We start from the raw sequence: 14,178 nt of genomic DNA, 5'->3' as shown, positions 1-14,178 counted from the left end.
TACCGGGCAATATTTAATAGATTCGAAAACGAGGAGATTGAATCCAATGAATTTGGGAGAGTTGTCATCATAAAGGTGAGGAGGTAACGGTGACACAACTCATCTGCCTTTGCACAGCTTTATAGGGAAGTAGGACAGCGACATTCAGCACTTTACTTAAGCACGACCTATATCGAGGATAGATATTAGAAGGTTGAGTTCGTTAATTCGTACATGCAAAGAACCTGATTAGGGGACCGAAAACAGATTCTTCTAAAGCACTAAGAGACCTTAAGGAGTGAGATCGAAAAAACCTTAACACACGTTTTTCCTTAAAACTTTTAACCCAAGTATTATTTGATATTTTTATGAAGTTACCCTTGAAAAGTATGTCAGTTATTATGTATTTGTGGATTAGATAAGAATTATGGATACGTCTTTTTCAAATGGTATTTTTTGTATTTTCAAATTTGATAAATATTCCAAATAAACTATTCAATCTTATAATTTTAAATATCAAAAGTTCTATTATATAACTTTAATAATGTTTTATTTTAAGCACTCTAGCAATGAAGATAAATTATAATTTTTATAAACTTTTCTCTTTCTTTATAGTCTCAGTATTAGCAACAATTCCTTTCATTCGAACATCTCCACTAGCTGCTAAATTTTCCAAACTATTTTCCATAACCAGCACAATACCAAAAAAATCCTGACAAAATGCTGATGAAAAGATTTATCGAATTTAGCCACAAATATAAAATTATACGTGGCATGATTTCCTATGGTCTACTATATCCCTGTGGTTCTTTGGCCGAACAAACACTGATAGAGAAACGCAATTTCAAAACCTATGATTATAAGAAATGTTTAAAGTAAGAGGAAATTACAATAATTACAATTTAGCTAAAAATTAAAAAAAAATCCTTTGTTTTTAATTTTAATACAGATTCAGTTTATTTGGCTTTTGCTTTATGGGTCCCACAATTTATGCCTGGATGCGTTTAGCCAGCATTATGTGGCCACGCACCGACATTAGGTCCTCCATGTGTAAAGCGATAACAGAACAGGTTGCCTACGATCCAATGGCAATTAGTACATTTCTATTTACCATGAGTCTTATGGAGGGTAAAACCGTGGAGGAAGCTAGACGAGAGGTAAGTGTTTTAATTGCCTTAAGTATTTACTTATGTGTAATTTATGTGAATAAAAATACCACCCAATATAATTTGTTTTTATTAAATAAACATTGTTCTTGTATGTTTTGCTTAAGTGTAATAATACTGAGCTTGTTCTTAAAGACATCAAATCTTTTAAATAAAATGAGTGCTGAGACTGACTGAGACACGTAATATAATACAAGCTCCAAATTGTTGAATATTGAAATATTTTGTTAGACATTTAAATTCATACCGTGTTTGAATTATTTTTTTCTTAAGTAATTTTCATTTTGCTGTGTTCTCATTTTTGTAATTTTTAGCTCAAGTATGTAATATTCCGTGTTTGTATGTTATTTTTTTGTTGTTTTCATTTCTTAAACACACTTAAACGTTCAACATTTCCTACATTGAGTGAGTGCCTCAATTCAAAAATTCACATCCATAAATGTTTTACACACATTGTAAGTGTAGTGTATGCCTGTAGTACGGGTATGTTTGATTAAGTGCTGTCTATACAGTGGTTATGAAGTGATGATATTCACCAAGATATTAAAATGTTGAAACTTCCGATTCAGTGATATGAATCAATATACTTAGGAGAACATCCATCCAATGTTAACCCTTTATTTAACTCACTTATTCAGATATTATTATTATTTCCAAGCTCTTTGAAAATGATTTCAATAAAGAAAATAAATCCTCATTTTAACCTTAAATTTATGTCATTACTTCAGATGATATTTTCCATTAATTTTTTGCTGCTTTGGAAGCACTTTTCCTATAGGGCACTACGCAATTCATGAGTCAAAATTTAAAATATGTTAAGGCCAGAAATGTAAATCTCATAAAACATTTTTTTCCAATCTAAATGAAATATTTTCCAAATATCGCTGGCTTAACATGCAAATTACAGTTATCTCGATTTTTGTTGTTGTTTTGTAGTGATGGGCAAAAGCGCTTAGTCCAATTTATCACAAGAAAAAGCTCTAAGTCCCTATAAAAAGTACAGTTTAACCATTTCTGTCAAATTGTTCAATGACATGTATTAAAACAAGTAAGAAAAAATGGTCGGTCATGCCAAACCATTTTTAAAATTTAAAAAAGTAATTTTCGGAAAAGGGTCTTATTTAGGAGCTATGACTAATTATGGACCGATCGCCATCAAAGTTATTTACGTTGAATTTTATGTGTATACCAACATTTTTAAGAGATTTATGTCGTTAAAGTGATTTTTGGAAGCGGGCCCTATATGGGAGCTATGACTAATTATAGACCGATCGCCATGAAATTAGGTGACATGATTTCCATAGTATAAAGTATTTCGGGAGGACATTTGTATGGGAGCTAGGGGAAATAATGGACCGATTTTAGCTAGTTTCAATAGGCTTCGTCCTTGGGCCTAAAAAAGTGTCGAATCTTATATATCCTTCAACAAATTGTACTTTAAAATACAAATTTTAAATATTTTTAGGTATACAATTTAAAAAAAAAATGTTTTCTAAATTGTTTTTTTATTTCAAGTTTTTTAAATTTTTTAAAATTGTTAGTGATAAACAAGTAGGAGAGCTATATTTGGCTGTGCCGAATCTTATATATCATTCTTAAACAATTTTTTTTCAAATGAAAGACAAGTTCTAAGAAAAAGACGTAAGTCCATAGAAAAAATACAAACCAAGCAATAGAAAAAGCTCTAAGTCCAAAAAACATTTTATCTCGGCAAATACTTATGTTATCATTTTGCTTTTACGCATATCGAAAACAAAGAAAAATACCAAAAAAAATAGCCTTTACAGAATTCAAAAATGTTTAAGCAAAAAAAAGTTTTAATGTTTTTTGTCTCTCCTGTAAAATTTTAAAATATGGACTTAGAGCCTTTGCATGTTAAGCCAGCGATATGTAAATTATACCCATCAGTCGGTTTGCAGACTTCGATAAACTTTGACCTTTGACAATATTTATCTTTGAAAATGTCTTTATTGGTTTTCGAAAGTATTTTAGTGGATGGTAATTGATTTGAAAAGAATTTGAAATTATGTTCGAAGATCCTTTCCCACTCCAAACGAAATAAGTACTAAATTCAAGCATCGGAAATAATGATTTCAGCTCTAAAAATTATTTTCTGTAAAGTGAGCTGACATTAAAAGTTTTTCTAAAAATAATCCGTGTTTTATAAAAATGATTCCTTAATATTACTGAGCTTTAATAACACTGTAGCAGTGATCGCCACTAGTAGCCACCAGTGCCGGTTTATAATCGGTTAATTACCTGTACACAACACGAATATCAACGAAGTTCATAATAATTAACAATTAAGTCAGATTACAACAGAAATATAAAGTGAAAACCATGATATTATAATGTTATTAAAAATATCTGGTTTCGAAAATACAATCTAACATTGTGATTTTTTTTTGAAGAGCTTTGTATACCACCATTATAGAATATTTCTCGTCTTGAAAGACTCAGAGTAAATTTATTTAGATGTAAACTCGTATGAATGAGTAGTCATCTGACACGATCTCTACCGGAACCAAGATCACATATTTCAAGATCAATTTTTCTAAGAAATTCATATATTTAAAGGAAAATAAAGTGGAAAATGACAAAGTATACAGCCCATTTATAAAAAAAAATTCCCCAGGAGTTTTTCCCATTTCTATTTTTTAACATGGAATTTGAATAGGATAAATGAAAAAACTCCCTGGAATTTTTTTCCATAATTTGGCTGATTATTTTGTTTAAGAAATCGTTTAAAGTTTTTTTTTAATTCAATTACGATTTTTGGTGTATAAAATCTTAATAAAAATAAATTTTTTCAAAAAGTACTTTTTTGGTACTTTTTAAAAAGTACCTATAAAATAATACAAAAAACTACTATTGGTATAATTTATCTAAGAAAGTACTATTTTTGGTACTATTCAAACAGGAATTTTACAGGTATTTTAAAATATTATGAAAAAGTTTTTCTCAAATAGTTAGCACTACTAAAAAAAACTATTTTTGTTACTATTTGAGTATTTTTAGTACTTTTAGAAAAAGTAGGATTTTTGTTACTTTTTTAATAAGAACCCGAAAAACTTATTTTATTATAAAGTATGCAGCTTAAAATTCTATTTTTGGTGCTATTTGATAAGAGTTTTTGGTACTTTTTAATAAGAACCTGAAAAACTTATTTTATTATAAATTATGCAGCTTAAAATTCCTTAATTTTTATAAACATGTGATATTTTGTATGAAATCGTAATAAATTTTTTTTGTCAAATTTGAATTAAGAAATCTTCCTAAAATACTTACAACTTATAAGAAAGGTATTTTTTGTAATTTTAGAGGTAGATATTTCAAAATATTGAAAAAAAATTGCTTTAAAATAGTTAGACTGAAAGTACTATTTGCTACTATTTAACATTTCTTTACTTTAAAAGTATTCAGAAATACAAGGACTAGATAATTATCTAGTTGTAAAATCTTGAAGTTTCCTTTAAAAAATCATACAATTATTCCAGTTCCAATCACTGTGCCACGCATTTTGCCACTAAAATGTCATTGTTATTGTAAGCGTCATCGCCATCATCAAGCAAAACAATATCACCATCAACATCGTCGTCGTCCTCCTCCTCCTTAACATCAGCTACAGCAGTAGAGGCATCAGCAGCATCAGAAAAAACACACCATTACCTCACCAACAGGCATAAACTACTCATATTCAAGCAAATAACGAAGCAGGCAAACATACAACAATTGTCAAGAAAGACCCATTCCAAAACATATGACGACAAGTACATCTATCTAACCAGACAAATAAACAATCAGGCAGACATACAGCCAACCAGCCAGCCTGCCAACCAACCAGTGAGTCAGGCAGTGAGTTAGCGCGTCACTTTAACAGCCGTTTTAGCTAGTCATCCATTCAACAATCAGACAGGCAAGGCAAGACAACGCAGAGCAAAGCAAAGCATACAAGTAGTATAATTGACGATGTTGTTGTTGTTTTATGCCTTCTTCTTAATACTTGACGCGTCAATCGTCTTCTTCAGCTTCAATTGTTTGCTGCGTTAGTTGGTTGTAGGAAGAGACCGGGCGGACGGACATTCGTTCTTGCTAGAATCTGTTTTGGATTTTTTTTGTTGCTGCTACTACTTGTACGAGTAAAATAACAATATTGTTAAAGAAGCTTTTTAATGTTGTTGTCGATTCAATGTGTTGGTGCTTGTTGACGCCGTTTGCAATTTAAATTGGAGCACATACAAATGAATACACATACAACAGATACTGCTCAGTTGCGGACAGAGTTGGGTTTTTGTGGGGTCTTTATTTGGGAATGAGGAATAAAATACCTTTTAAAGTTTTATTAAATTTATGTACGATTCCTCCAATATCAGACTGTCAGGGTAGCTTAGCCAATTGAACATTATATTCCCATGCTTCTGCCTGGGATGAATCCGCAGTAGCTCGGCCTCTGAACACAATTTTCCCAGTACTTGTTGACGGTTTCTGGTTCTATCTCACAAAGGGATTGGACTGTGATCCCTTTAGCGATATGGATCGTTTCTGGTTTGACCGCATAACATCATTTATATCAGAGGCCAAAAAAGAGACAAAAAGTCGGTAGTCATGGATCTACAGCACAGTTGACCGGATGGATGATCCTATATTGAGTTGTACTCATTTGAGCACAGCAGCAACATTATCATCGCTACCCATACGACGACGTGAACACTGAATTTCACTCAATTGTAAGCTAATGTTATAAAATATTCCCACAAACACTATTTCACTAACTTCGGGAATCAATTCGTAATATCTCCAATGTTTTTTGAGCGTAAGAGGAAACATTTCGTTCCATCGTGGTATGATACTGACTATCAGTAAAATTTATTCTGGCTAGTTTATAAAGGCAGCCAACCAGCTTAAACGGCTTACTTGTGACACTTGAAAAGGATAATATACCAATCATTATGTTAGCATGCTCCTGACTTTTTCTTCCGAACTTTCTTCCTCCACTGACATTCTTCGGGTCATGCTAAACTATCTACCCAGAGTCGCGGTCATTATTCCCGAGAGAGCATTGTAAAGGTGCTACTCCGATTTATGATAACTTCTGTAGTAGTAATTTAATGGTAGATTCAATATCATCTCATGTCTTGATGGGTGCGCACAACACTGGACCTAACCACCATCTATGTCGTCTTAAAACAGTCATATATGATTATATAAGTTCCGCTGTTAAGCATATAGTAAGAGTAAACCAACTGGTGTGAGCACGACTTGCAGCATGAAAGCAGAAAATCAACCACACAGAAAAAATTATATTTCAATTCAAACATTTATCCCATATTGAACTGGTTTCTATTATTTCATAATTAAATCAAGTATTCATTTGCTCAAAAACAAAATTTCTTGATATTTTCTATTGAATTTTGATTATTTTGACAATTGAATATACAATTTTCGTTATTGGTTGAATTTCAAATACAAAAATTATTGAATAGATAATTTTCGTAATTGAAACAGAAAAAATATCAAAACTGTGTTTTCAATTACGAAAATTATCTATTCAATAATTTTTGTATTTGAAATTCAACCAATAACGAAAATTGTATATTCAATTGTCAAAATAATCAAATTCAAAACTCAAAATTCAATAGAAAATATCAGAAAATTTTGTTTTTGAGCACATGAATACTTGATTCAATTATAAAATAATTGAAACCAGTATATGTGATATATATTTGAATTGAAACTGTTTAAGAAATAGTTTTTTCTGTGCAACCAGACGATTTCCTCGTCTTGCAGCTGATAATCACATTTACACAAGCATGACCTATATCCAGAATATCTGCTGTTAGAATGTCTCGTCAACTCATTAACACACAGTATTCCTGAACCAATCCAGATGCCTTGTAAATACCAAAGCAAGACTTTTTTTCGTAGATTTACTATCGGCAAATATCCGTATATTCGCACTTAGATCTCAAAAATTAAATAAGTAAATTGACTTTTCAGCTCCTTCATGAAGAGGTTCAGTCAGTCCAAGAAATAATTTCAAACAGTTTATTAAACATGATTAATTTATTTAAAGATCTAGTAGTGAACATTGAATTTCATTTACTTATTGACTAAAGTATCTGGAAAAACAAAAGCAAGTTTTTGCATTTAAAATGTATAAAGTGGAACTCAATTTCCGTGAATACTAATGCTCTGCTTCAAAAGTAAAATTTGGATACCTTTAAAAAAGAACCATTTACTAATATCTTAGGACTCCTCTGAACTGTTTTTCAAAGTACAACTCAATCAATATATAAATATCATACAAAATACTTCAAAATAAATAGGGACCTGTTATAAATTCGTTATTCTCCAATATAATCTTCTAAATATCTTTATTTGCATTCAGATGAACTTTTTTCTAAGGATAAATAATATTTCGATATCTATGAAAAATTAAAAATTTTCAACCTCTCCGAAATAAACCACCGATTTCATTTAAAACTACTTATATCTTTCCTACATTCTTCAACTCAAATTAACTCAGTAACCTATGGTGACACAATTTATTTTACTGTTGAAGATAAAATACCATTTAGAGCATAATTTATTTAATTTAATCATGTCCATTGGTCTCAACATATAAACTGATTTCAAAAGATTTCATGGATTTAAATTGCATGGATATTTGGCTTCTTGAAAGATGTTTGAATACTGCCAAATGAAGAGAATACTTCACTTAATGAACTTCCTGTAACATTCTTGAGGCATGATTCTTTCACAAAAACAGGGCGTGGCAATGGTCGGTGCTACTTGAACTTTTGCTTTTAAACTTTCGCAACTAATTGAAGTATTTTTTCGAACAGTTTGATACTAACATCTGTCTATGGTATCAATTTGGATTGTTTCGGGTGTTGAATTGAAATTTTCAATCCGCTTTTTACGATTGGTTATACATATATTTCGAGGTCTTAAGTCAATTATTTGTTTACTATTTTTGACAGTTAGTGATGACTATTTTATTCAGGAAGAAGTTTTAGGTTAGGTTAAAAGGCAGCCGCATTGTAGAGACAGTAAAGAGAGCAGCTCACTTGGGTCCAAATGAAAAGAGAAGGGGAAAGTCAGATAGAATAAAGGAGTAGAATAAGTAAAGTGCAAGTAGGTGAAGAAAATATTATACACCAGTCAATTGACGGGTATTAGGTCACTACGTGGCAATTCCTGCATTGATTAACCAATTGATATTCCAAATAAAGGCATTGATGCACTCTAACTTCATGAACTTCCGAGAGCTTAGAAAGACTATTTAAGGAACGATGTCCCAGAAACCTGATGCGTAGATGTCCTAATGCCGGACAGTGTCAAAGAAGATGAAAAATGGTTTCATCCTCCTCTTTATTTTGACAACGTCCACAGAAGTCGTTATAGGGTAGGACATGTCTCCTAGCATGGTGGCCAAATAAACAGTGTCCGGTTAAAAAGAAGTTATAAATCAGAAAGGAATAGCGATGCAGTTGAGTCGGATGTATTGTTCGGATTTAATTCTCTCTATTCTTTTCCGGATTTAGTTTAAATTGTACTATTGTTTTGATATTATCTTTCAATTTTGAGGAAGCTAGGAAGATAAATGAATTAAATGAAAAGCCCGGATTACGACTTGGCTTTTTACAAGTTCTACAAGTTGTATACAACTTTGACATTTTCTAAGTATTTCCTGGCAACATTCAGTACCCTTAAAAAAATGTAAAAATGTACCCTCCCATCACTGATTCCCTGTAGCCATATCTTTCTTTCCCTGATGTAGATGTTGTTGTTGTAACTTGTCTTGTTGATGTTATTTAAAGTGTTTTTTTCTTCATCTTATTATTATTTTGCTTAAAATTGAGAATTCTCACAACAGGTTTCAATTATCACTTTTCAATGAGTTTTTTTTTTTTGTTTGTTCGGAAAATTGATGTGAAATTCTGCTGTCATTAACGTAAGTTCGAGAGTGTGTATGTTGTATGTGTTTAAGTAAATTTTTTTTAAATATCCGTAGCACAAACATTAAGAAAAAATATAATAATGATGACTTTGTGAATGATTTTAATTGCCAAACTGATAAAAACAAAATGAAAAGTTGATTTGATGTTTTTTCACATTTTTCGTATGCAATTAATGAGAATATAAAATTTTAATTATGACAGTCAAGAGGAGTGAGTGCAGGAGCGACAGTTGTTGGAGGTAAGGGAAAATGACATTGATGAATGTTTTTACGAAATATTTAGTCTTATACTGTAATTGTGATCCATTGAAGTGGGTAGATATTTTGTTTTTAAATTTATGGAACGTTGTAGTTATATTTTAAATATCTTGCTGACATTAATTACAAATAATTCGAATATCGAATTGTAAGAAATATTTTAGATTTAAAGAGGATATGAATAAAAGTTCACAAAGATATAAAACTAGTAGATACGTGTAAAGCGTGATAAGTACAGTTTCAACATGTCCATATCATGCCCAATCATTTCAAATATGTTTTAACATCAGTGATGGGCATAAAGAGAAAATACACTTTCTTTCTCTGTTGCAATAGACAGCTATTTATTGTGATTTTTATTTCATATTTGCTAGTTTTTTTGAAATTCGTTGACAACAGTGTAGATTACAGCTAAATAAACTATCATATTCAGTCCCTGATGGCTAAGAGTGCAGACCATTGATTTACATACGAAACTTTTCGGTAACTTGTTCACTTAGTCCCTTATCTTATGATCTACACATTGTTCTTTTCTTCGAAATACCTTGATGTGTGGCAAAATATGGCTTATTTCCATTCTTTTTTGTTATTTTGTAAAAATATTGTACCTGTTGTTGTCTTATTATATCAAATATTGATTGGCTTACCATATAACTGGCTCATTATGTCCAATTTATTTTCATTAAAAATTACATGTCATTAACATTTTTAATCACACACGTAAATTGTTATGCAAAAATATTGCAATATACTATGTATAGTTTTTATAAACATGGGTATTAACGAAAATTTAAATAAAATTAAATACAATAACAAATTCAAAATTTTTACATGTGTTGCCTTCATGTAAATTAATAGGTAGCGTGAGAAATTTTGCAGGAGATCTAGAGAGAACGATTTAAAAGAATTATATTACGCAGGTCAACAACAAAAGAAGGCTTGAATAACCACTATATATGTATATTTGATGCATTATGGCTACCTAAGTACTAAAACAAGTAAGAAAGTATGGTTGGTCATATAATACCCTACACTAAGTAAAAGAGCAAAAACTTTTTTTTTAAATTTCAATAATTTATATATTTGTGTGATTCTCGGAAGTGGGCCTTATATGGGAGCTATGGCCAATTATGGACCACTCACAGTGAAATTAGGTCGTGTGATTTATGTCTATATTGAAGTTAACTATGTTGAATTTTGTGTGTATAACAACATTTTTAAGCGATTTATGTACGTTAAACTGATTTTCGGAAGTGGGTCTATATGGGAGCTCTGACTAATTATGGACCGATCGTAACACAATTTGCTGACATGAATTTTGTATATATAAAACTAATTTGTAGCGGAATTTGTGGAGATACATATATAAATTAATCATTTATGACCGATAAAGTCCAATTCCGGAAGGACATTTGTATGGAGGCTAGGTGAAATAATGTACCGATTTCAGCCAGTTTCAATAGGCTTGGTCCTTGGGCCGAAAATATAATATGTACCAAATTTGATCGAAATATCTTCAAAATTGCGACCTGTACTCTGCGCACAAGGTTTACATGGACAGCCAGCCAACCAACCAACCAGCCAGACGGACGGACATCGCACAGTGGTATGAGAAAAAAAATATGGAAATAAAGCTGTAACTTCTAAGAGGAAGTGTTGTCGAGTTTAAGTTTTGAATTTGGACCACATGACGCCACCACGAGCGGGACCAGGGGTCCCTAAATTAGGACACCTCGGGTATGTTCAATTTTAAAAATGATCATGTTTCTTCGTTTGTGTTCCGATTTATGAGATATTCGCATTTGAAAATTAAATTTTCAACATTTTTACCCACCAGTTTTTTAATGACCGCAGTTCCAAGTAATTCCCGATTTTCTCCACTTTTTTTTATAGGATTAGTTAAAAATCATGACTGAGTCCAAAATTACATGCATTTGAATTTAAAAAAATAAAAAAAGGCGATTTTTCGCTATTTTTTTGGGAACAAAGTACTTTTATTTTTTTTAAGTTATCTAAAAAAATTGTAAGAGGATGTATAATGAATTTGTACTTTTTAGAAAGCTAACTTTACATCAAATACTTTAGATGAAAAATAAAATTATAATTTTTTGTACCGAGGGGACCAGGTGCATTAAAAAATGCCTATTTTTTATGTAAATTTCAACTTTAGAGCTAAAAATTCTCAAATCGCATAGTCGATATCAAATTATAATAATCTATTTTAGATGGCCCAATATGTTCTTAATAGTCTTGTAAAGGATTCCGATAACCACACTCCTAGTATGGATGTTATAGCCAAAAAACGAAAAAACCCATTTTTGGAAATTTTCAATACTTTTTTGGGAATTGCGGGATTCCTGATTACAAATTTAAAAATTTGTTTCCATTTTCAATAAAATATCTATATATGTATGTAAGTGTAAAATTTTATTACAAAATATTCATAAATAAAAATTTTATTTCAATATTTGAAATATTGTATCTATATCAAAACTCATTAAAAAGCATTTTTTGTCATATTTTTCAAAAAAGTATTCCATGAATTTGTTCACTGTCAAAAGTTATATACATTATTGGAAAGTAGATACAATTTTCTATCCATTGATATATAACATGTCTACATTATGTTTTTTACGTGGCAAATTAATTAGGAAAAACCTAACAACTCGCTGAGAATTTACCACTTGACATGAAATCCCCCATTTATGTATTCTGACTTGGAAAAGGTTGTTTTTCGAAACGAATTTCGATCTTTAATCCTTTATTATTGAAGTTTGACCGATTATTTGCAAAATTTTAGAGGAATTTGATTTAGTTAGTAAAAACAAAATTTAGTATTAACAAATTCCTCGAAATTATTAATTTTTTTCGGGGAATGGAAAGTTCTTGAAATTCGGATCTCTTATTGCAAAGGACGCATAAAGTAGTTGAATTTTGTCGATCTGACTGATTAATTTCGGCTTTTTGGCATAGATTTTTACTTTAAATAACCCCACAATAATTTATTGTTAAATTACACGATCTAAAAGGCCACTTCTGATCACCAAGATCAGTGAATACACCGCAAGGAAATGTCTTATACAGTATCTAAACAGTTTCATGGTCTGTATATTGAAACAGACACTGTCATCTTGTTGAATCCTTATGCTCTCCACATCAATATCATTAAACTTAGGCAGAAAGAACTCTTTTATTATGTCGCGATATCCAACATGATGCCTCCAACCAAAAATACGCACCAAGCTACGACTCGTTGTGTATGAATTCTTTTGCGAACCACTCATGGTGTTTCAAAATCCAAAATGAAGCAAATTTGATTAATAAAGTCATCAAGGTGAAAATCAGCTTCATCGCTGACGATGATTTTACTCGAACTGTGGTTCCTAAATTTTAATCTTTGGAATATAGATTTTCAACTTTTAAATCTTTGTTTAAATGTGTTCCCATATTTTTATGAAACACTAAACGCTCCACTCTAATTCGCCTTGAACTTGAGTTTTGACTTTCTCATTTCATTAGTTATACCAGCAATTATCAAACAGCCTACGTAAATGAATTAAAATTTATAACGACGTTATTATAATTGAAACAATGTACATACACTCTTTCGAACACAGTATATTCATTTTGACATGACAACCATAAATTAAAACAAAATGCAAAAAAAACCATCAAGTACAAAATAAATGTTTCCCCAAAGTATAATTTTGTAACATGAATTAATGATAATTATAATAATTAATGTTTCTTTTGTTTTATCTACATCAGACATACATAGATTATAAATTTCATATAATAAATATATTTTTTATATTTTTTATATTTTCTTTACCTTATTAAAGTTTATTGTTTCTTATATTAATTAATTTTCTTTTTTTTCTTCTCTCATTTTACCAAATCCAGGTCAGCAGTAAATTCTTAGATGCATACAGAATTGGTATAATTTATTGGCCGTGTGTGCAAACGATCAATTTTGCATTTGTGCCAGTCCAGAATCAAGTCATTTTCACATCATTCTTCAGCATGTGTTGGACCACATTTTTAGCTTATGTTAAATTTTTGGAATTGCCAGACGTTGATGTCGATGACCACTTGGATCATCATTTGGATTTACATTTTCACATACATTTCTAAATTAATGTGGATGTAATAGAGCCCCCGATAGAGCAGATTATGAGTAAGAAACATGTGTAGTTTTAATCAAGAAAAGTAACTGGAAAATTTAATGTTAAAATCAAATATTGTACAATAATGAATTTTAATTATTTAATTGGAGAAATAAAATGTCAAATGTGTATAAAGTGTAAAAAGTAAAGATAATTTTATTTTATAAAAGGTTAAAACCGTAGATGACAACTAGATAGGTAAATGAGAGCCAAAAGCTTAAATCTCCTACCCAGCAGTTCGGTCCGGAACTAGTCATTTTACATATAATTTAGACTAACTACGTCACTAGTTATATAAACACGTGCATGGTCCAACGTATTGGATTCACATACCGGTTATATAGAGTCAGTTACCTTGCTGGTGGGTAAAATAACTATTAGGTGTATGACCTAAAAATGCGGGATTTTAGCTTATATTTTTAAACATTTGTACAATATAAATTTATTCAAAGTATTGGCCATTGTTAGTTATGTCTTTTTCCCATCTTTCTAGAAACATATGGATTCGGAGCCAAAAGAACTGCACATCTTTTGAGGCCAAGAACGAATCAGACCAATATCGGATACTCCGTTCTCAAATGAAGAGAGAGCTTTCTGCATCGATCGTTGCAAATAGTAGTCGGACGGGGCATGGTTCATGTCTGGC

General features: G+C 30.9%; 1 protein-coding gene across 1 annotated transcript in view; it reads left to right on the top strand.

The window, feature by feature from the left end:
- Positions 1-13,664, top strand: part of plh (pasang lhamu) — a 52,472-nt gene extending 38,808 nt beyond the window's left edge. Inside the window, exons 2-4 of the mRNA XM_065498368.1 lie at positions 595-854; positions 929-1,136; positions 13,270-13,664. Coding sequence (XP_065354440.1) covers positions 700-854; positions 929-1,136; positions 13,270-13,500 — 594 coding nt within the window. The 5' untranslated portion in view covers positions 595-699 and the 3' untranslated portion in view covers positions 13,501-13,664. The remainder of the gene's footprint in view (positions 1-594; positions 855-928; positions 1,137-13,269) is intronic.
- The last annotated feature ends 514 nt before the right edge of the window (positions 13,665-14,178 follow it).

This window comes from Calliphora vicina, chromosome 1 (genome assembly GCF_958450345.1).
Source record: "Calliphora vicina chromosome 1, idCalVici1.1, whole genome shotgun sequence".
Lineage (NCBI taxonomy): Eukaryota > Metazoa > Arthropoda > Insecta > Diptera > Calliphoridae > Calliphora > Calliphora vicina.
The sequence above is the reverse complement of the archived record's forward strand: the minus strand, read 5'-3'. Positions and strand labels throughout refer to the sequence as shown.